We start from the raw sequence: 24,609 nt of genomic DNA on the forward strand, positions 1-24,609 counted from the left end.
GTGGGTTCACATAGGCATCAGGTTGCCCACTGCTGGATTACATGAGCCATTGGCCTGATCCAGCGAGGCTGCTCTTTAAATACTTATGTTATCAATCTGGGCACAGCTGCCCATCCTGAATCCCTGTCGCTGTGATGCCTACCAGTCTTCTTCTGCTTTTTGCCTCTGCAGCTTCACAAGCTTTCATTCCATTCAAATGTATGGCTTTTGGTGGCAGAACATGGAACACGTTTCAGAAAGTAATAGAGCCAGTATCTTGAGGGGGTTTGGCTAACATGGTGTATAAAAAGAAATGCCCACAAGTTGGTCCTGATTACTTCATCACTCCCTGAAGTAGATGAAAGAGTTCTACTTCCCCCAGAGCACTAAACCTGGTGATATTCTGATCCTATTACATTATCTGTATTTGTGGCCAAGTTATTTATTTAACTTACTTATTTTATGAAATTTATATACCGCTTGATTGTAGAAAAACCCAAAGAAATTTACAAAAAGAATAAGACAAAAAAAAATCATAGGATTATTAATAAAAAAACCAATTAAATCGAACCATTAAAATGTTCTAAAAATTAAAACCAGCAAATGAACTAAAAACACATCGTATATATCTATGTTATTTATGCATTGGGAGCTTGGGGTTTAAAAAAGAGGTATATAACTAAACTGTACCACACGATTAGAGGTATATAACTAAACCGTAACCAAATCCATCCACACGATTATGTGGGAAGCTTGAGAACACATAGATCTCCAGCTGTGGCTACAGCACTATTTCTGCTCTGCATTTCCATGCGCCTTTGCCAAATCCTCAGTTAGGCTGCAATCCTAAATCCACTGCTCTGGGAGTAATCCCCATTGGATTCAATGGGACTTACTTCTGAATGGACACCGTTAGGATTGCGCTGCTGGAGTGCTTTTCTCAAGACCCAAGTGCCCAGTTAGCTGACTGCAACATGGCTCCACCTGAATTTGGCTGCATCCATTTATGCACAGAGCACCGTCCAACATCCCTTCTATAAGCAGCACACAGCTAATAGGTAAGAATGTAAGGGACAGGAGAGTTAGCTGTCTACATGCATTAGGGAAGTCACTCCTTATTCCAAGTTTGCCTACTTGCCCACTCTGATTGGTGGAATAGGCACTACTGCAAGTGCCACATAATACCTGTTCTGTATTTGTATGAACTTGATTGTTTAGTGCGGAATTTGGAACTCCCTGCCTATTGATGTCAAGCAGGTGCCTTCACTGTACTCTTTTCAGTGCCTGCTAAAAACTCTCCTGCTTAGACAAGCCTACCCAGATGCGTAGAAAGTTGAGGTACAGTAGTTTTAATCTCTTAGTATTTTAAATTTTGTAGGTTTTGAGTTTTTCTTGATATTGCAAATTGCTTTGGTCAAGCCATTGTACGGGGGCTATAGAACAGGCAGTTTACCTCCTCAGCAGTAGCTCATTTTTATTTTCAGAAAGGTAACCAATTTATGCCAGCTGCTATTCACATTTTTCAAGCCAAAGTGTTGTCCCAGCAACTCTTTGGGATCCCAATATGGATACGGGCATATAATAGTGATTTAGATAAGATACACTCAAGTTTCTTGAGACGTATCCTGGGGCTCCCAAGCTCATAAAGTGTAGGAGGATGTGTGCTGAACTAGGTGTACACATGATGGTGTGTATACACTGGGTGTGGGCTAGCACTTTAAAATACTGGTTGCATTGCAATTTCTGTTGCAAACCTTCAAGTCTGCTTTTTGACTTAGGGACTCTTATAAATCCAGAGGGTTCCAACATTTACATAGCAAAATCAGATCTATTGGTATTGATTTTGAACTCTTATATATTTCAAGTGAGCAATATATTTATCGTAATATTCAAATCAGATTAAGGGACATTGAAAAACATAACATCGAGTCAGCTGTAAATAAAATTTGCTCCCCCAAGTTTTATGGTTTAAATATAACAGATAACAGGGTCACTTATATTTCAAATTTAATAATTCCAGTCCAACCTTTATGTTAGCCCAAATAAATGTTTCCCCCTCAGCTTTTGTCAAGGGCAGATATTACAACATCCCTAGAAACGAGAGACATTGCAGATGTTTTTTGAATGTGCTGGACACAGTAGAACATACTCCTTTCTACTGCCCATTGTACAACCAGCTTCACAAACGCATGCATTACTCTTTTTGGGGTAGTCTAACATCACAGCACAATGAAAATATCAGATTTTATCTGTCTGACATTAACCTGGAAGTAACTGCAAGGGTGGCTGAGTTTTTATCAATAGTATCTCTCTGAGTGGTGAATGGCATTATTTAGCAGGAAGAAACTTCCAATGAAAATCCTCATTATTACATGGCTGTTAATTTGTAAAAACAGTGGTAGCTCGGGTAAAGTACTTAATTTGTTCTAGAGGTCCGTTCTTAACCTGAAACTGTTCTTAACCTGAAGCACGACTTTAGCTAATGGGGCCTCCTGCTGCTGCCGCACCGCCGGAGCACTATTTCTGTTCTCATCCTGAAGCAAAGTTCTTAACCTGAAGCACTATTTCTAGTTAGTGGAGTCTGTAACCTGAAGTGTATGTAATCTGAGGTACCACTGTATTTTAAATTTTTATATATGAATGTTTTATGTTGGCTCATATTTGCAATGCCTAATAAAGGTTTGGCGAAGGAAAGTAAGTAAACTGCTTTGAAGGTTTATTTGTTTTCACAATCAAGTGATGTATAAATTTTATGAAATAAACAAACAAACAAACCTTGTAAGGGAGAGCCAGAATAATGAACTGATATTAGTTCCAAACACACAGTCTCTTGGAGCTCGTTCTCATAAACCTATGCCTGGGCTGCAAGTGAAACTCGTATTATTAAATGATTGAGATTGTGTTGGCATCCATCTTTCTCAAGAGACAATGAAGTGTGCCTTCAGGGGTGAAGTTAAACCCCCTTCCAGCTTCATATGGCTTCTCCCTGCCATCTGTTCTTTAAAAAACAGAGAAGTGTTCAGTTATATGAGCCCTCCCACATTCTACCTTGTAGTCACCAGGTCCACCTACCTTAGTAAGAACTAGAGAATTCTGGCTGCAATTCTCTATATCTGGGAGGACATCCCATTGAAAACAATATGATGTACTTTTGTTTATATGATTCTTAAATGAGATGATGTTTGATGATACAGTTTTGTCTGTACCTAACCTCCAAGAAATACTGTGTCTGTTTATTTGTCTCTGCAAAGCATTTCATTTTGACCCCAGAACATAAAGTTCCCTAGGCAGCTCTCTCTCTCTCTCTCTCTCTCTCTCTCTCTCTCTCTCTCTCTACACACACACACACAAAATAAGGCATGAAATCAAAAGCTACATAAAATGCAGCAAAAACAAAACCCACCCATGTCCCCAGAGATGAAACATGAATTTTAAAACTTCTGTAAGTCATGCAAACTGTATATAGTACATTATGATAAAGGCCAAGCTGAGCAGATAGTTCCACCTGGCACTGAAAAGACTGCAAAGATGGTGTCAGGTGAGCCTCCACGGGAAGGTTGTTTCCTAACAGGTGGCATGACCAAAAGGTCTTCTCCCAAGTGGTTACCTCCTCACTTCATTCAACAGAGCCACCCAGAGTAGGGCCTTGAAACAGGACCTTAATGTTCAGGTAAACAAATGGCTTGCCAAAAAATGGTAAGAGAATTCCACCTTCCTAACTGGCTTAAGGTGAAATCAAGCTATTTGTTTCTACCACAATAGGGGTGCGAAAATGGGTCTGGCTGCTGGGGCATCGTATGATGTCAGCTGACTTAACTTCAAAGGAAGAATCAGGAATGCACTTTAGGTGCTGTCTTGGTTTCTCTTTGCAACCCTGACTTGAATTCAAGTTGTGGCTGCAAATATCTGCACTGAAATTGGAGCTTACAGTCTATGCTGAATCTAAAGCTTTGCTTTTGGCAGCGGCTGTCTCTAGTCAGAAGCTCTGAGTAGAGCCAATTCCAGTGGAGCTGGAAGCCATAGTTTCAGCAGAGAACAACTCTACTCAGCAGCTCCCATTTCGAAGCTCTTGAGAGAAATCATTCCCAGCGGAGCTTGCTTTTGGCACCAGATTGAAAAGTAACTAAATGCAAGCCCTGCCGTCAGAGGAACAGTCAGGAGCACATTTTAAAGCTCCTGTTTGTTTCCTTGCAGCTGCAGATTTTTCTGCCCCACATCTGATGTTTTATGGAGCCAAGTGTGGGCCAGAGATTCTCCATCCCTGAAATATAATATGACTTTTTGAACTTTGCTTGTGGCAGTTTCATAAATAGCTTCAGACATGTTTCAGTTTGGAGAGAGTGCCCCAAACAAAGAATTTTCAGACTTTGCCAAAATTCTAACTTTATCCAAATACCAGATGTGTGTTAAACCATTTGTGAGAGCTGTAGGTGCATAAATATCGTAAGAGGAATATAACCAGATTTGAAATCTGCAAAATGGGAATTTTGAAAACTATCTGTGAGCCTCTGTAGTTCATTACAGCACAACAGTTCTAGTTAGAGGGTCTGACTAGAACCAGGGAGATCCAATTAAAATCCTCACTTAGTCATAGAGTTCAGCAAGTGACCTTGGGCCACTCACTCTCTCAACCCAACCTGTTTCCCAGGGTTATTTTGAGGGTAAAAAAGCAGGAACCGCGTGTACTGGCTTGATCTCCCAAAACGCAGGATATTATCTATATGGTGGATTTTGGTTCCATTTGTTCTTGTGCGTAGAGAGTGCCCTATCTTTCTTAAATAGAACTCAGAAGGCCTTCATTTCATGCGATCTTGACACACAGTTCTTAAATTGCCACTCAGTCAAACTGAAGTAGTGAGGAGATAGAGAAGGCAGAAGAAGATGTTATTTCTCAGAGAATAATAGCAACAGAGTCTACATGTTCGTCAGGCAGCCTGATCTGGAAGGACTTAATGACCCACTCTGACAGCCTTTTGCTGTTGAGTGAGGGAGGGAGTATTCATAGACTCCAACACCCATCATCCTTCGGCTTCGACCATGGTTTGGACTGGTGGGAACTGAGATCCAACAACTTCAGGAGGGCCACAAGTTCCCCACCCCTCACTGGTTTTCAATGGATGGACTGGAACACATGATCAATCATACTTTGACCTAACTATTTTTAGGAAAGAGAGGCAGAAGGAATAGAGGAGGAAGGAACAGGAGAAATAAATCAAGAGAATGAGGGGAAAGCAAGAAAAGATAAGTGGAGAAATATGATCATATGTGGATTATTTTAGAAGTTGACCTCATTTTTCAAGTTGTTGAAGGTGGATTCCAAAATTTGAAGACTACTGCAATATACTTCTCTCTTTGGCCAAGAATGATTCCAAGATGATATCTCTGACATTCTGGTCTCCCAAACCCAGCAGGGGAGCTATCCAGCAGAAAGAGGGTCTACTACTTATCACCTGAGGAGCTGTCCAGAAGATCATTGAACTAGGATCACATATATGGCAACTATAGCATTTGCATATTCCAAGCATCAGCTGAAGGTTTAAATTAGGAAGGGGAACCTGTGTTCCTTGAAATATTGTTTGACTCCATGTATCATCAGCTCCAAACAGAAAGGTCAGGATTGATGGAATTTAGATCTGGAGGGCTTCAAGTTCTCCATTCCTGGTGTAAGCACTCAGGCTTCCTACCCTATCATTGTCTTTGTGAGGCCCTTATCCCGACCATGCTGCCTTTTTCTGAAAAGGCCACGGACCTGGTATGTTTTGTGTTGACAAATAAGCACAGCATTTTCAGGTTCAAGCCTGAGTTCAGGCTTCCTGCCATTGCTGTTCCTGAGGACCCAGTAGTGATGATTGCAAAGAGTCCCAGAGATAGATGATTCCATTAAGGTCACATTAAGCCACCTGACTCTGCTGGTTCCTTGAGTGGGGGTATTATTCTGAGCTATGGTCTCAGGGTGCTGAATGCTCTGTCCCCCTAGTCCTGATTCATGCTGGGATTCATGACTGGATCCACATCTGTGGAGCTCTCCTCTGAGTTTAACACAAGGAGGATGCAAGTCCCAACAATGACCTTCTCTGGTGTGCCTAGCAGCTCTTAAAGACAAATTAGTTCAGTGTTGGTGCTAAGCCCAATTTCAATTCTCTGTCCAGTATTCTAGTCTGCCATGATGTCATCTTACTATTTTTGCCTAAATGTAATATCTCAGCAATACCATCAATAACGTCCTAAGAGCTTTCCATCTTAGCCTGCTGACATTCAGGGCAGGCTGCCCTAAATTGCATATATTATTAGTGTTTTAATGGTTCCCTCATTAAGGTTTCTCCTTAGAGCAATTTATCTTCAGGACATTAATTATTTAGCATTATTTTGTGAGAAGGAGCTTGCGAAATCATCAAGGCTCCTGGATTTTTTAACGTTTGCCCCCAGCTTCAAAATTGCATCTGGTTCTCTCAGACATGATCAAACATTAAGAAAATCAGACATTTCTGAATACACATCTTGAAAATACAGAGATGAAGAGGAAGAAAAAGGAAGATATTTTAGAAATAAACTGGAGGTGAATTTATATCTAAGGACATTCTCTAGGTGAGAAGAAATCACCTCATAAAACTGTTTAATTTATGCCTGAAGGAAGAGAAGAACTCTTGTACGAGTTAAATTAATATTAATAGTAGTGGAAGCCTCTACCCGTATACTCAGAAATAAGTTCTACTGTGTTTTGCAGGGGGGTGTTACTCCCTAGTAAGTGAGTTCAAAATTGTAACCTAACCCTAAATTCTGTTTTTAAAAAACCCTTCCAGAAAAGTCTGAATTTCAGCTGTGCACTCCAGGATACTATCTGCTTTATCAGTAAAGACATTGCAAGCCAGAGCATTCGTGGAGGGCTGCAGCGTGGTAATAAGGAGGTCTTCCCTTCCCCTCATGCTTCAAAGCACAGGTCCTCAAGAGTGTGTCTATTTCTGTCCATTAGAACATAAGAACCTAAGAGGTGCTTGCTGGATTGTGTCAATAGCCCATCTAGCCTTCATCCTGTTCTCACAGTGGCCAGCCAGATGCTTGTGTAATATTAATAATAATAATAATAATAATAATAATAATAATTTTATTTATACCCCTCCCTCCCCAGCCAAGACCGGGCTCAGGGCGGCAAAACAAGTTGATTAAAATACAATTTAAAAGATTAAGATACAACATCAAATAACAACCTCGCCCTTGACACAATAGACTGGACAGTCCCAGAAGAAGAAGATCTGCTGAGTAACTTTACCAAGCTACCAGAGAAAGAACAAATAAACATACTCAGTAAATTGACGAAACTACAGGCCAGATTGACCGAAATTCACCAACAGGGTCAACAAAATGCAGTAGAAACAACACACAATCAAACTTTACACTTACCAGCTTTTTCCCCAAAATGCATAGTCAAAAAGAGAGCTACTAATGGAACTTTCAAATGTATAGATGCAGAGCTTCAAATCCAGCCGCCTTTAGAATATGAAATGGCAAGGAAAAACTCCAGTAATGAAACCACAAATTCCTGGCTGAGATATCAAATATTAGCTCCAAACGAAATAGGTACCCCTACCTTAAGTACTACAAAGGACCTTAACATTGCCGAACAAAAGATGACCTCCAACAGACCTGACACACTGAGCTCAACATCAAATGAGGCCAAAGAAATGGAAGTAGAGACTGAAAACAGTCCAACTGTCTATAACAGCCCACCAGCCACAGAAATTTCTCAGGAACAAGGAACAGTTAAGGAAGAAAATCAAGAAAGGGAGGAAATTTTAATTTCCCGCACTTTAAAAAAAAAATCTAAGAGATCCACCACCATGTTCCCCACCGAAAGCAGCGACAAATGGCTGTATCTGCACAAGACAAAATCCCTCGCTAGACTTAATAACAGAACTAGAATGACTAAATGCTGTCAACCAGCCACCAACTCAAAAACGGACCCTACGCTTGCTGTCCTGGAATATCGCAGGGTGGGGAAACAAAGGCGGAGACCCAGACCTAATGAACTTCTTTAAAGATTTTGAATTAATACTTCTACAAGAAACATGGTCAACTAGAGATATCAAAATCAACGGATTCACCTCCTATACGAAACCCGCATCGAAAACAAACACGAAGGGCCGGCCGAAAGCAGGGTTCTGTTGTATGATCAAAGACAATTTAGGGTTTGAAATCAAGCAACTAGAAGAATGCTTACCACTTGCACAAGCTCTACTTTTAACCCAAAACAAAGATTCTTTGCTACTTGTAAATGTCTATATCCCCCCAACCAAAAATAACAGCAGCAGTGAAAACTGGTCACAACTAACCTCTTATATAGAAAACTTGACCGATAAATACCCAAATGCCTCACTGATAATAGCAGGTGATTTTAATGCCAGAGTAGGAACCAACAATGAACAACTATGTAGCAAACTAAATTGGAATACTGAAAATGATATCGCACATGCCCTGAAAATAGGACGATTCTCCAGAGACAGGGTTGTTAACAACGAAGGCTTACGCCTACTTGAATTATGTAACAACTTTAATTTGCAGATTGTAAATGGTTCAACAAAAGGCGATAGTAGCGGGGAGTTTACATACTTCTCCCCCCGAGGATGCAGCGTCATCGACTATATTCTTGTCCCTTATAATATTATAAATTTGATCATGGACTTCAAAATTGGAACGCGCACTGAAAGCGACCATCAGCCATTATCGTTGTCCATTAACTTAAAGGACGAAACCAAAATCATTAAGTACAATACCATAGAACCTTCTCAATACAAACAAATGACCCAATTAAAATGGTCCCAGGAAATGAGTGTAGCAGTGGGGCAAAAACTTACAGCCAACTTGAGAAAACAAGTATTATCCAACTTAAAGATCACTAATTTCTACAGTGATATTCCGAAAATTTATAATGAAATCTTCCAAATGTTTGTAGAGCTTAGTACTCCACCTAAAGTTTGGGTACTTAAACATACCGCTAGCCCTTGGTTTGATGATGAATGTTTCCAGCTAAAAAGAAAACTGCGCCAAACATTTAAAAATAATCGCACTAAACTAGAGCCCTCTTATCTTGTTGAAAAAAGAAAATATCATTACATTCTGGCCGAAAAGAAACAGAAATACGCAACCCAAAAATGGCTACAATTATTTGACTCAATTCAGAGTAAAAACAACAAAGCGTTCTGGAACTTAGTGTATGGAGGATTGAAAGCCGAAAATCAACTAACTCTACCACCAATTGCAGAATCCAAATGGTCCCAATACTTTACATCTGTATTTAACAATCTACATAGTGAACTTAAAGGAAATGAAACCACTAAAAATAAAATTATTAAACTCCAGGAGTGGCCAAGGGTAGAGGAAGAGGAAATTAGAGAGATAGTTAAAAATTTCAAATCGGGGAAATCTCCTGGGCCAGACGGTCTACCAATAGAATTATTTAAGACCTATATAGATTGGTGGGCAGAACCCTTAGCCCAACTGTTTACGCTTATAGATAAATATGGGATCATACCTGAGATATGGCTAAGATCAATAATTATTCCAATCTTTAAAAATGGCGACCCAAAAGAACCAAGGAATTATAGACCGATAAGCCTTCTATCAGTGATAGGGAAAATCTACGCTAAGCACCTCTTATCTAAACTCCTTACCTGGATGAAAAATCTAAATTTACCAGGGAAAGAACAAATAGGTTTCTCCAAAGGTTGCTCTACACTAGACCACTGTCTTATTCTTATGCATCTGGTTGAAAAATACAGATCCCAAAGGCAATCTAAGATATACGCTGCTTTTGTAGATTTTCGTGGTGCATTCGACTCAATTGACCGCCCAAAGTTGTGGAGGAAACTCGCAGAATTAAAAATTGATCAGCGCCTATTGATCCTAATCCAAAATCTACACTCTTCCAATACCTGTCAAGTCAAACTTAACATCAAAGGTCACCTTTCATCAGACATCCCAATCTCGAAAGGGGTAAAACAAGGGTGCATTCTTGCCCCCTTTCTATTTAATTTATTTTTATCAGACTTGCCAGATTACCTTCAAAAAATAGAATCACATGCCCCTAAACTTAATCAGAAACCAGTTCCTCTCTTACTATACGCAGACGATGCTGTCCTACTATCCTTAACGAGCTTGGGTCTAAAACGTCTTATATCTTCACTGATCCTCTATTGCGAATGTAACAAACTCTCTATAAACTATGAGAAGACAAAAATTTTGGTCTTCTCGAATGGTTGGAAATTAGAGAAATGGAAAATAAGAGGGCAAGAAATCCAACAAGTGAAAATCTATAGGTATCTGGGAATCTTATTCCAGAGCAATTTAGGGTGGGCAACCCATCGCACAAATGCCATAAAACAGGCAAAGTGCATCTCATCAGCAGTTGCCCGTTTTCATTATCAGAAAGGTAATCAATTTATTCCTGCAGCAAATCAGATATTTCAAACAAAAGTGCAATCCCAGATATTCTATGGAATCCCGCTATGGGTCCAAGCATATAACAATGATTTAAAAAAGATTCACTCTAGCTTTCTGAGACGTATTCTTGGACTCCCAGCTATGATCAAATATGAAACAATGTGTGCAGAAATAGGCATACACACAATGGAATATTGGGCATGGTCCACCTCAATAAAGTATTGGTTACGCTGCCACTTCCGCTGCCCTCCATCAAGTCTGCTCGCTGATTTGCTCAAAGACTCCTATAAATCAAGATGGTATCAGCACCTCGAAAAAAAGATTGAATCTTTAGGCGTCGAGCTGGAGTCCCTGTACAATTCTAATGAGCAATATATTTCCCATAATATCCTAACTAGACTAAAGGATGTCGAGAGACAAAATATTACGGCAGCTGTAAACAAAATTTGCTCCCCCATATTCTATGAATTAAATATCTTAGATAGCAGAGCCAATTACGTCACTAAACTAATAATCCCAGCCCAACGTAGGGCTTTTATGCTGGCCCGCTTGAATGTTTTTCCCTCAGCATTTGTCAGGGGAAGATATCAAAACATTCCTAGAAACAAGAGACTCTGCAGATGCTCTATGAATGTCCCGGACACTGTAGAGCATATTCTCCTTCATTGCCCACTGTACAGTACGCTCCGTCAACGCGTGCTGTCCCCTCTTTTGGGTGGTCTGGAACCGCAGCAAGGTGAATGTGTGGGATTCTACCTATCCGACGTTGACCAAAGGGTAACGGCGGGGGTAGCCAAGTTTTTGGCAGCAGTCCTCCAAGGAGCAGGTTAACAAGGAATACCACTGACTCTATATGTATATATATATATGTACTTAGCAAACTGCTGCCTTTTTAATATATATTTCAAGGCTTTTATATGTTATTTTCTCTTTTAAGGTTTTATTTCCATAATGCCTAATAAAGGTTTGATAAAGTAAAGTAAGTACAACATTAAAACATTAGGGTGCAGCTTCTTCATAGGAGGAGAAAGGAAAAAAGAAAGAGGGGGAGGGAATCAAACTGATTCTAAGCCAAAGGCCAGGCGGAACAACTCTGTCTTACAGGCCCTGCGGAAAGAAATCAGATCCCGCAAATCCTGGTCTCATGAGACAGAGCATTCCACCAGGCTGGAGCCAGTGCTGAAAAAGCCCTGGCTCTGGTTGAGACTAATCTAACTTCCTTTGGGCCCAGGACCTCTAGGATGTTGCTATTTATGGACCTTAAGGTCCTCTGTGGGGCATACCAGGAGAGGCGGTCGCGTAGGTATGAGGGTCCTAGGCCGTGAAGGGCTTTAAAGGTCAAAAGCAGCACCTTAAATCTGACCCTGTACTCCACCGGGAGCCAGGGCAGCTGGAAAAGCACTGGGTGAATATGCTCCCATGGCAGAGACCCCGTGAGGAGCCTCGCTGCAGATTTCTGCACCCTCTGGAGTTTCTGGGTCAGCTTCAAGGGCAGAGCGTAGAGCAAATTACAGTAGTCAAGCCTGGAGGTGACCGTCGCATGGATCACTGTGGCCGGGGCGGGAAAGGTAAAGGACCAACTGCTTGATGCGGAGAAGGTGGGAAAATGTCACCTTGGCTCTTGTTGTAACCTGCGCCTTCATGGAATAATAATAATAATAATAAATTTTTATTTATACCCTGCCCTCCCCAGCCAAGACCGAGCTCAGGGCAGCTAACAACCAATAATAAAAACATTGTAGCCAAAAGAGGCTCCAGGAAGATAGCTTTGTTCATGATAGCCAAATAAATAACAGCAAATAAGCCTAATCACTGATGTGGCAAATCCTTCTGCCCTGTAGTAGCCAGTCATTGAGGAATGGACTTAGGTGCCTGAGCAGCATAAGCCAAGAGTTAGGGCTGTGTCCTATATGAGTACTCTACCTCCATCTACAACAGGTTTGTTATAAATTCCTTTGTCTCACAGATGCCATGCAAATATAAAGGGGGGGTGCTTAAAATGGGCCATAAAGGTAAAGCGACCCCTGACCGTTAGGTCTAGTTGCGAACGACTCTGGGGTTGCAGCCCTCATCTCGCTTTACTGGCTGTAGCTCAGTGGTAAACCCCTCCTTTTGCATGCAGAAGGCCCCAGCATCTCCAGGCAGAACTGGGAATGTCCACGGTCTGAAATTCTGAAAAGCTTCTACCAGTCAGTGTAGGCAGCACTGAGCTAGATGGGCCAATGGTCTGACTTAGTGTAAGGCAGCTTCCTATATTCCTAAGGCAATGTGAAATACCCAGGCCACTGCTGCTCCTACATGCTCCATTGTCCTTTCTCTTGAAAGCAGGCACTTTAATGATGTTGTTTTTGTTTAGTCGTTTAGTCTTGTCCAACTCTTTGTGACCCCATGGACCAGAGCACGCCAGGCACTCCTGCCTTCCACTGCCTCCCGCAGTTTGGTCAAAACATTAATGATAGGAGGGGGTTATAGCTTGGACTATGCCCATTCAGTCTGTGGCAGCCTGTGTTCCAAATAGCTTCACATTGCAGGAGGAACCTCCTTGCATGGCTCTCATGCCACAAAGCTAGCTAAGAAATAGGACTCTGGGTAAGCATGGGTGGGAGGGAGTTTAAAAAGCTCTAGATGCTAAGTGTGCGTGCCAAATGCACAAATGGGTGACTGCTTTATCTGTGCAATAATCGGGAGGCACAAAATCCTGCTTATCAAGTTTGGAAGGAACCTGTGGCCTTCCGGTTGTTGCTGTATTAAATCTCCCATCATCCTTGACTGTTGGCTGTTTTATCTGAGGCTAATGTGAGTTGGAGGAACATCTGATGGGGCCACAGGTTCCCCACCTGCTGCATATGAATTGCATTCCACACCTCTGAGTGTGGAAACTTGTGCAGCCAAAAATGGCACTCTCTCTGCAAAAGACAGTGGTTTTGGCAGGCTTAGCAAAACCCCAAAGTTTGACCCAAGCTGGGGTTTTAAATCTTGCTGATAGCCTTGCCCCCAGCTGCATCTCTCTCTTCCCACCACTGAAATCTCAAATGGCACCTGTGGAAATAGTCTGGGAAGAATTTTTTAAGAGAAAATAAATCTATTTATTTATGCTCCATTTATGAGTTTAGACTGTTTGCTTCGGAGCTGTTTCAAAACATTGTTTAAACATTGCATTTTACAAGCCGGTGCCATGTTTATTCATGAGAACAAAGTGGGGTGCTTTTCCTGTGTTCTTAGCAAGGCAGAGCCCTCCGAAGAGAAACGCAAAGGAGAGTTTTTTTAATGCTTAAGCAACCATGGAGCACCTCTTAGCTGTTTTAGAGGGGTAAGGCAAACGTGTGGCCTTTGTGTGTTAGTGAAGCTTTAATTTCAGATGGTGGTTATAGCTTGCAATGTCTTAAGAAATGCAGTTCCTCTCTGTGGAGTGTTCAGTAACTCAAATAAATGATGTTTTATCTTTAATTAAACACCTTGAAGAAATTGCACCAATATTGTTCTACAATATGCTAGCAAACCTCCCTCCCCCCATCCCCCATCATCACCAAATTAACAGGTTCCATTACAACAGCCAGGATTCATTTTGTAATTATTCTGAAGCTGCTGTTCTATAATCCCCCAGTGAAACACAGTGATACTTCAGTAGAAAAGATAATTAAAAGTAATAATTCAGTTTGTTTAGAGGATATAAAAATTAGAGCAGTGCATCAGTGTCTTAAGAAACACGTTTGTGCTTTTTGGAATATGATATTCTATCACTGAGTTATTATTGAAATAAGAGCACCTATCATTACCTTTTCAGTTGAAGAGAAAGAAGCAGGTGGTTACATCCAATTTCTACAGAAATTGATGGGTGCAACTAACTTAGGTCTATTAATTTCAATTGGTCTATTCTGAGTAATGATGGGCAAATCTGTCAATTTCGGTTTCTCATTTTTTGAATGTTAAGATCAATTGTTCACATTTCCACACCAGTTTGCAGTTATTATTTGTGATCGGGGGGGAGTCCTCCTGAGAATTCATTACAATTTTAGTGTATATTTTTTCCTAACGTGTATACCTTTATACATAATTTTTGCAAAACAGTGTTCCTTAACATAATGCATTTTATATGGTATTTTCAATGATAGATGCCTTTTAATGCATACTTTACCCTAGTATATACATTTTTTGTGCACATGTATTTCACTGGAGAACTGTTTTGCAAAATTTGGAGAAGTGTACCGTAAATTTCAAAAAGATGGTTGTGGTGTTGTTGTTCATGTATAGCTTTAGAAAGTGTGAATTAGGTAGGTTCGCCTGTAAATGCAAACTAAATTTGAAGTTATCCCCACCCTAACTCTGAGTACAATTTTGTTGGATATAACCCAAAATGGTTTTAACAGAAATGCTACCACGTCTGTTTCTTGCCAAGAATGATAAGTACTATTTATAAGAGAGAAAGATAGAAAGAATGCTGATAATAAGACATCCCTTATTCGCCATACAGAAATCTGAACGAAATACCCTTAACCATTTTGGGAAGATAAAATGGAAAAAGAAAAAAGAAAACCTTTCAAAATTCCATTATGGGATTTTTCTCCAGGTTGGCTGGCAGTTAAAGAACCTGGTAAATGCATTGCGTGAAGACCCGAACGGAGTGATCTTAACCTTGAAGAAACGGCCTCAGAACACCCTGGTGTCTGCTCCTGCTCTTCTGAAGAATGTGAGGTGGAAGCCTCTTGCCCTGCAGGTAAGGGAAACCTGGCGTCGCATTTCTGTCTGGTAAACACTGTTTAATGGAGGGCCAAATCACTATAGAGTCCTCTCTCCTTTCTGGTATTGGGGAGAGAACAATGGTGCCTTCAACAGGCCCGGTTAACAATTGCACACATAGCAGCAATGGCTTGACATATGTAGCCTTCTGGGTTTTGGGGACAGTAGTGAAGGGTGCCTGCTGGAACTGGCAGGGCGAAAGACAGAAAGGACAACAGAATATGGAGCTAGGGCCAATGGCAGGCAGAGCCAACTAATTCTGGCTTTGGCCTATAATATCAGTGGATGGGTGGGACTTTCTTCTTATATCAAATGGCTTACCTAAACAGCCACCAACATGATTTTTAACAGTGCAGTCCTACAAATCTCTACTCATACATAAACTGGACTGAGTGCAGTGGGATTTACTCTCGGGGAAGTGTGCGTAGGATTGCAGTCCTGATGTATCTGAAAGTGGAACTTCTTGGCTCCCATCCTCGGCAGCCGCTATGCTCTCCCAGCTCAGCAGTGACCTGCAAATTGAGAGCAATGCATTTTCTGAGAATTGTTCCTTTGAGAGGAGAGGACATAAATCTAATGACTTCCCCTTCATATCTTTTTATTATTACCGGGATTCCAAATGGAGGGAGAGCACAATTACAACCACCACATTTTCTGCTCACTGCCCTCAGCCAAAGCGCTACGCATTCATTGGGATCTCTTGGGCAAAGTCAATACTATCAGGCCAAATCACTCTCTGTTTCCATCATATCACCGCTATTCACTCTCCTCATTCACCCCTCCCGCTGCTGCCTTTTTCCCATCTACACTTTTCAAGAAGAAATTTAAAAATCCCTTTTGGATTTCACAGCCTGCTTGCTTTCATGATTTTGTTCCAGAGGATTATGAGTTTGAAGACAAGTATTATTCGTTTCCCAGTATGAAAACAATTGAAGCTATCATGAGTTATTGTTGGCCTGGTGTTGTTTTTTTCCTCGCCTGCTGGGGTTGCTGGAGCTTTCTGCGTGATTTGGAACAGGCAGCTCAGAGTAATCCAGCCCAATACATTTTGCTGCCTTAAGGCAGGCAAGATGGTACCTCCTCATCCCATATACAGAAGCCAACTTTGCTGGCTGTTGGCTCTTGCTTCAGCCCTGGCAACAGAGCAGAGTCCAACTTTGCGCCCAAGGGCAGCAGAGGAGATTAGCCCATTAGGGCAAAAGGGGCACTGCCCCACCAACCTCAGAACTGATTCTTCCAAGTCCAGCTTTCTTCCTATCTACAAAGAGTTCAGGGGTTGGTACTGGCTGTCTTCATCCTCCTCCTTAGTCTCAGCTTTGCCCTTTTAGAACTGAGCAGGGAAGAGGATGGGGACAAAGCCAGAGTTTGTTGACACTGTTGTTATCACTGGTTCCACCTACTGTTGGCCTCTCTGCTTTTCACCCTACCAGTCCCAATGGGCACCATTGGAGGGCAAGCATGCAGTCCAAAACCTCACTGCTTCTTCCAACCCCACAGTAGTTTCCTAAAAGTAGGGCTGGCCCTGATGGTATACAAAAACCCTGGCTTGAAAAGGGCCAGAACACATGGAATGTGAAATGCATGAGCGTGTTCAAAAATCCAAAACTTTGTAGATTTTCACAGTAAACAAAAATCACCTCCTCCTTTCTTTTTACTGGAAAGCTTCAACATGGTTTACATACATAGAACATGGTTGTGGTTTTTTTGTTTGTATGTGAACTGCTTAGAGATTTGCATTTGTTATTAAAAAAAAAGAAGGAACCATGTGCTTGACATTCCTGTCTGAGCTCTTTTTGCTCACTGGAACAAAAATCACCTTTAAAATAAATGGTTGTATCCAGTGTTAAAGGTAAAGGACCCCTGACCATTAGGTCCCGTCATGGCCGACTCTGGGGTTGCGGCGCTCATCTCGCTTTATTGGCCGAGGGAGCCGGCGTAAAGCTTCTGGGTCATGTGGCCAGCATGACTAAGCCACTTCTGGTGAACCAGAGCAGTGCACAGAAACGCCGTTTACCTTCCCGCCGGAGCGGTACCTATTTATCTACTTGCACTTTTGACATGCTTTCAAACTGCTAGGTTGGCAGGAGCAGGGACCGAGCAACAGGAGCTCACCCCGTCACAGGGATTCGAACCGCCGACCTTTTGATCAGCAAGTCCTAGGCTCTGTGGTTTAACCCACAGCGCCACCCGCGTCCCTATCCAGTGGTATCCAGTGTTAGCCATCCTTAAATTAGACCCTTTGAAGTTACTGGGCCTGATTAATTTAGGCCCATTAATTTCAGTGGGTGTACTCTTGAGTAAAACTCCATTTGCAACAACCCAGAATTTCTGGGTGGTGGCAGAGCAAGAGCCCTCCTTTCTGTTGCCCTGTGGTTAAGGATCTTGAAAGGAGTAAAATACACACACACTTTCATTGCACTGGAAGTGGTTGCTGCAGAGTGAAAATGTATTGTGGTATGCTCTCTGTTGAATGACTGACGCTTCCATTGTCATCACGGCTGTAATAGCTGAATGAGTGAGTGAGAGTTTATTTAGGAGATTTCTCAAAAGTAGGGAATATTTTCTCCTTAAATGACGTGCTTTGTCACTCATCGTCAATTTTTCTTTTGCATTTCAATGCGGTGTGTGTTATATACCAGCCACATGGGACTGATTTAAAGCAGCAACATTGGAGGCATCTCCAGCCAATGAGTGCTGCCCAATTTTTGTGCTTTTAGGATACAGGATTGCTTGACATCTCTGCTTGACAAGAAGGGGAAGGTAGGTGGAGCAACACATGTAAGCTTCACCTTTGCACAATAGGCTAGTTTCTACAAAAACTCACAAACCACTCTCTGTCCTCCATCTATGCAAGTAAGAGGCGTTATCCGTTTCAAGGACATATACAGTGGTGCCCCGCAAGACGAATGCCTCGCAAAACGAAAAGCGCGCAAGACGAAAAGGTTTTTCTGTTTTTGCGTCGCTTCGCTAGACGAATTTCCCTATGGGCTTGCTTTGCAAGACGAAACGTCTTGCGAGTTTTTTTCCTTTTTCTTAAAGCCGCTAAGCCGTTAATAGCCGCTAAGTCGCTAAGCCGTTAATAGCCGCTAAGCCGCTAATAGCCGTGCTTCTCAAGACGAAAAAACCACAAAACGAAGAGATTAATTTTGTCTTGTGAGGCACCACTGTACTAGCCATGCAAAAACACTAAAAGGGGGTTTGAAGCAGGTCTGGTAAAGGGTGTGACCTGGGAAGAACGGGGGTGGCTGAACAGAGGACATGGCCTGGGGACAGTCCCAAGGGCCAAATGAAAAAGTCTAGAGGGGTGCATTTGGACCTTGTCCCTGTCAGGAGGAAAGGTGGGACATAAATTGAATGAATAATTTAATTAATTAATAATTAGTGATTGTGGTGAATATTAGTTGATTGCATTATGCTTGTTGTTGTAAAGGTAAAGGTACCCCTGACCGTTAGGTCCAGTCGTGGACGACTCTGGGGTTGCGGTGCTCATCTCGCTCTATAGGCCAAGGGAGCTGGCATTTGTCTGCAGACAGTTTTTCTGGGTCATGTGGCCAGCATGACTAAGCTGCTTCTGGCGAACCAGAGCAGCTCACAGAAACACCGTTTACCTTCCCGCCGGAGCAGTACCTATTTATCTACTTGCACTTGACGTGCTTTTGAACTGCTAGGTTGGCAGGAGCAGGGACCGAGCAATGGGAGTTCACCCCATCGCAGGGTTTCAAACCACCGAGCTTCTGCTCGGCAAGCCCTAGGCTCAGTGGTTTAGACCACAGCGCCACCCGCGTCCCATGCTTGTTGTTGTAGTCAGCAGGAAAATTCAGATATGAAACCATCCTTAGATGGTCTGTTCAATAAGCAGTGATGCTGCCTGCATGTATGAACTGGCCCTCAGTATCTGTGTAACAAAAGCCACTGAAGCGAAGCCCCTGAAAGATCTTTCTTGGCCCCATCTCAGCATTTCCCATCAACGGTTTGGCTTTGCCACAACATTCCGCGAATCAGCAGAAGGACGTTATCCTGTGACACTGTTTTATTCTGCTGTTGCCAGCTTTTAATTAGAGCACATGGCAGTCGTGCCAGCCTTGCTGTGTTCGCCCCCAGTGGGCCTTGCCATATGTGAGTGGTCTGCTTTCTTATCAGAACCCATGTGGGTGTTTGAGATGGCCTCATTTCCTTACTGTTACTGTTCAGAGTCCCCCTCCCCGCCGACTACTTGCAGCACTGCTAAATACTCATTCATTCCTCAGCTTTATGAATATTTATGGTTGAGAGCTGTTGATTACTTCATTGACTTACTGCACAGCATTGTAGCATCAACACTGACTAACCTAGGGCTTAAATTAATTTTTTGCAAAGTATAAAAGCAACATATTTCAATTGCAAGTGGTATCTGAATACACATATTGGCAGGAATGTATTTATGAATTAGACATGCTGTATTGGAGCTTTGTGGCTGTTTACCAGTTCCTCTGAAATACTCGAGAATAGTGTCAGGCTCGCTGGAGCATCGAATCTGTGCTGACTAACCTCAGGGGCTGTTAGATGCCCAGGAAATGGTCCAAGACTGAGTCCTGACCTGCTGTATTGATAGTAGGGATGGATGGATCTGTCAATTTTAGTGTCTCTCCATTTCTTACTTTTTCGCTGTTAATTTCAGTTCCTCACATTTCAACAGCAATTTGGAATTATTATTCTTAATTCAGCATTTTAGTGTGAATTTCTCCACATTTTTTAATGCAGTTTTGACTCATGGCTTGTCAACACATCTGCTTGTTCTGTGTCTGGAAAGTATGTGTTTGATACGTTTTCCGCTTGCCCATATTTTTTAGGCACGGGTCCTGCCTTTCCCCCACCACTTTCCCCCATACTACATATTTGTATAAAATTTTCATATATGAATTTATATGTCTAGTTGCCTCTGAGAAATTAAGACAGTGAGTGGTTGGAGTCTCATCAGTACTGCACCTTGCAGTACTGAAACCCAGCTGCCCTATAAGCAAAACTTAAAGAAAAGGGGGCAGCAGGTCTGGGGCCCATCACAAGAGTCTCAGGGCTTGTGGTCCCAGGAACAACCCTTAACAATACTTCCCTTCCTTTTCCTCATGGGAGGAAACTGGATGGGTAGTGGGAAAACTGGATAGTGACACACAGCCAAGTAAGAACTTGTGACCTGCCTTGGGAAATTAATTTTCTCAGGGCTCCCCACACAAGAAATATTGCTGTTCCCTTAAGAAGGCTGACAGTTGCAGTTTTTCTCATCCCTGTTTAAGCCATAAGGTGAAAAGGAGAAATGAAAGCTAACTAATTATGAACTGATCTCAAACTTGTGCTGTACTTGTAATTAGCCTGGACGTTCTGAGTCATGTGCATTTTTAATTGCAATGGCAAAACATATACCTCTTCTTAAATGCTTTGGATTTTATTCTGACCTAAAAATGATGTATTTAAGTTGATCTAACAGGCAAGAGGGTGGTAACCCTCAAGAACTCAAGAGGCTAAAAACATTAGAAAATATTTATTTTGTACGTATAAAAGGAATTTCTTTATCTTCCTTCCTTCCTTCCTTCCTTCCTTCCTTCCTTCCTTCCTTCCTTCCTTCCTTCCTTCCTTCCTTCTTTTCCTCTCATTATTTCCTCTCTTCTTCCTCTCTTCCTCTAACTTTCTCCTCTTTTCTCTCTTTTCCTTTACCCCCCTTTTTGTGTTTTGTGCTTTTATCTAGATTAGTGTTTTACTTTTGACAAAAAAAATATACTTGGTATTAATTTCTGTAAACCTTTTTTCCAAATTCCAATAAAATCTGTTTCTTAAAAAATAAAATATTTATTTTGAAGGCAGCAGCAGAAAGCAAGTGAACACATAACAGCTTATGTGAGATACGAATGTAATGACATCAAAGAGAAATCAGCACATTATACATGAATGAATCTTGGGGAAGGGAGAAATATGGAACAGCATATGCAAAAAAAAAAAAGATTATAAGGGGGAGATTAAAGGGAAAAAAATAAGGGGGAGATAGGGCATGTAATGATAAACTATAAATTGCTTCTCCTACACCTACACCTCCCCACTCCCCCTTTTGTTTTTTTGATGAGGTTTTAATTAAAAAGTTGATAATAAAAGTATAAAAACACATAATAAAAATAATATTTTTAAACATTTTAAAGGTCACATTTTATAGGTGCCATGACACACTTCAGAGCACGTTGGGTCTATTACGTTTTATCCTGTTAAATCCCCACTGCTTTCCCATAACTTCTTTGGTTAGTTGAAGCCCCCTGGCCACTGCAAAAGGTGCTGGTACTCTTCACTGGAGTCTGCCATCAGGGGGCAAGGTAAAGCACTGGTGCAGGGGTATCTGTGCTCAGGGTCAAAATGCAATAGGTAAGTCGTTGTTTGATTTGATTTGCTCCTTGAGATTCCATAATGGGAGATGGCCTGGATTGAATCTTGAACGTTATCCATGTTACCAGCGATTTACTACCATCAGTAAGGTGTTATTTTTTTAAAAAAATTAAAAAGCATGGGAGATTATTATTGTGGTGGGGTGGAAAGAGAAAGAGTGGCCTTTGCTATTGTGCTATCTTCTTGGAGCTTCCAATGCTTCTACTAAATAGAGTAATTTCTGCAAATATCTCTTTTGGGGAGAAATTCCAATAAGTTGCTGGTGCCTTCTGGGGCAGTGAATATTCCAGTTTTGTTGCATTGGCAAAAAAGAAGAAGAAAGGGTAGAACTGGCTAGAGTATTCATGGTGTGCTCTCTCCTTCTCTCTCTCCAGCCTGTTATTCCTACCAGCCCAACTAGCAGTTGCACAACACCAACCAGCACGATGGGCATGGGCTCAAAAATGGACAGCTCGACTCTCCAAGATGTTTTCATCCTCTCCCCTATGTCAGGACTCTATGGCCCCAGGTATCCCTTGCCCTTTGACAATAATCCCAGCTTTGCATAGCCGTAATTTCAGGCTTGAGAACAGAAAGAGTCTCTCTTTCTATCTGGCTTTCTCCCTTGCAAGTGCACTCGTGCGCACACGTAGAGCCATTAATTCAAATGCAAAAAAAAAAAGGTCACAGCAATTAGTGCATTGGAGCAGAGAATACTCTTACCCTGTCACTCTCCTGTGCATGGTAGAGAATGATAAAACCCTGCGCTCCTGTCCTGTCTCTGATGCCACTGAACATTCAAGTGTGGGCATAACTAAGGCATGCATGTTTAAAATCAGTGGGCATATGTCCAGACCACACAATCAATATCCCAGATGGAATCTGCAATTTGACCCCACGATATGGATGCATGCATATCTGCCCAATTTCAGGGAGTGCGTTCCTCCAGATGTAGTTGCTCCCATGCATCCCAGCCAGCATGAGCAGTGGTTGGGGTTGATAGGAGCTGGCAATATCTGGAGAGCCACAGGTTTCGCACTCATGTTTGAATGTGAATCCAAATGTATGAGTCTACTGGCACTGGCCATAAGACAGTGTGCTTGATGGGAGGCGAGTGAAGGGGCCTTCCCATTCCCTGAAACATGTAAGGAGAGAACAGGTAAGTGTATCATCCAATCTGTCTTAGGACAGAGAAGGTTTGCTATCATGTGAAGGGATAGTGTGGCTTAATGGTTTGAGTGTTAGACCAGGACCATCCTGTGTACATGCAAATTTAAAAGGGGAAACGCTTAAAATGAGGAAAGGGCTGTAGCTTGGTATGCAGAGCAGATGCTTTAGCAGTGAACATCCTAGGTTCAATCTCTGGTGTGTCCAGGTAGTGCTGGGGAATGTTCCTGCATGGAAACCTGGAAACCTGTTGCTATTTCATAGAATCATAGAATTGCAGAGTTGGAAGGGACCACAAGGATCATTGAATCTAACCCCCTGCCATGCAGGAGTCTTTCACCTAATGTGGGGTTCGACTCCTAAAAATCTGCACAGAAATCCAAAGTTAATGAATAAATAAACATACTTCCAATGCTTTCAGGGGTCTGCAAGCACTGCCACTGCCCTCTCAATCCTACCCCCCATTTTTAAAGCAAAATCCAAAATACAGCATCAAGCCAACCGCAGCCTAGAGCAGCTAACCCACAGGACTCCCTCTCTACCACTGGATGTCTCAAAGGAAAGCCATTGCTTCCCCCAAGTAGAAATGATCTGTCACCATACCAGGCTTGTATTTTCAAGCACCAGTCATTGACTTTGCACCTCTCTTTGTTGACTATTTTAGGACTAAATAGGAGACCAATGAGAACCCCACATGTGCTTTCTGGGGCAGAGCAGGATACGATCTATAATAATAGTGCAGCAATATATGGCATGCTTATTCTTTGTACTGGATGGGAAAGCATAGGTTATCTCTCTGCAGCTTTTCATTACTGATGCTCCTCCGATTTGCTGTTTTGCTCATTTCTTCCCCTACAGAGATGATCTTGGAATGGTTTCTTGTGATGATGTCAGCAAGTATGGCGGTGGAAAGTCTGGGATGAAGGGTTCTGAGTCTCCCAGCTACTTTTTGGAGCACGAAAGCGGGAAGTATTACACGTTAATCGAAGGCGAGGGTCACCCAGTAAGCTCTGAATATGAAAGAGGGAGAGCGACAGGGGTGCGACGAAGAGAAAAGACACCCACACATGGTACACTTTCCTTTTGTTTTCTTGTTGTTATTTCATACAATGGTAGGCCACTCCACAGCCTAAGTTCAGCTGGGAAACTGTGGCCTTATTCTGAATGGCCATGATGGAAAATGGTGGTTTCCTAAGGGTGACCCACACCCCAAATCTGGGTTTCAGCACACAGCCATGACAGCCCAGAGAAGGTTTGTCCATCTGGGCAATACTGCCCAGAGAAGGTTTGTCCATTAGGGCAAATGGGTCACTGCCCCACCAACCACAGTCTGTCCTCAGCCAGCCCCTACAACCAGTCCAGTCCAGAGGATGGCACTGCCTGTCACCTTCCTCCTCCTCCTCGGTCGCAGTGCAGCCTTTCAAAACTCAGCAAGGAGAAGGATAGGGGCAAATCTAGAATGAGTCAGCTTTGCCTGGCTCTGGCCCTGGCTCTGGTGCTACCCATGGTTCGACTCCCTGCTCAGTGGTCACCGCACACCACTGATAATGGCCAAATAGGTGGCGAAATAACCTGGCCTGGTATAAGGCACCATCCTATGCTCTCCAATAGCTTTGCACAAGTGATGAGCCCTTAGATGTTTCACTAATATCATTATTCCAGTTGTGGGAATCTCTTCCATTTGAGAAGAGGATGAGGAATGGGAGAGGATAGCCATTGTTTCCTTTTCAGACACAGGTGTCCAACTTGTGCAAGCATTAATAAACATTGCTTATATGATTGCAAAGAGGTTTGCTCTCCCTGTTTCACTTGGACAGGTTCTGAAGCTGATTGGTAATCGATTGCCAAGAAGTGCTGGCCTGGAAACTCATTAGCTTTTGCTCCCGGTCTTTACTTTTTGCATGGCTGTCG

At 42.2% G+C, this 24,609-nt stretch overlaps 1 protein-coding gene across 3 annotated transcripts in view; it reads left to right on the forward strand.

Annotated features, from left to right (window-relative positions):
- The window catches only part of LOC309361962 (connector enhancer of kinase suppressor of ras 2-like), a 318,598-nt gene that overhangs the window by 190,172 nt on the left and 103,817 nt on the right, over positions 1-24,609 (forward strand). For all 3 annotated transcript variants that reach the window (XM_081897332.1, XM_081897331.1, XM_081897330.1), the window contains exons 9-11: positions 14,981-15,127; positions 21,927-22,060; positions 23,557-23,768. In XM_081897332.1, coding sequence (XP_081753458.1) covers positions 14,981-15,127; positions 21,927-22,060; positions 23,557-23,768 — 493 coding nt within the window. The remainder of the gene's footprint in view (positions 1-14,980; positions 15,128-21,926; positions 22,061-23,556; positions 23,769-24,609) is intronic.

This window comes from Podarcis melisellensis (assembly GCF_964234715.1).
Source record: "Podarcis melisellensis genome assembly, chromosome: Z".
NCBI classification, from domain to species: Eukaryota; Metazoa; Chordata; class Lepidosauria; order Squamata; family Lacertidae; genus Podarcis; species Podarcis melisellensis.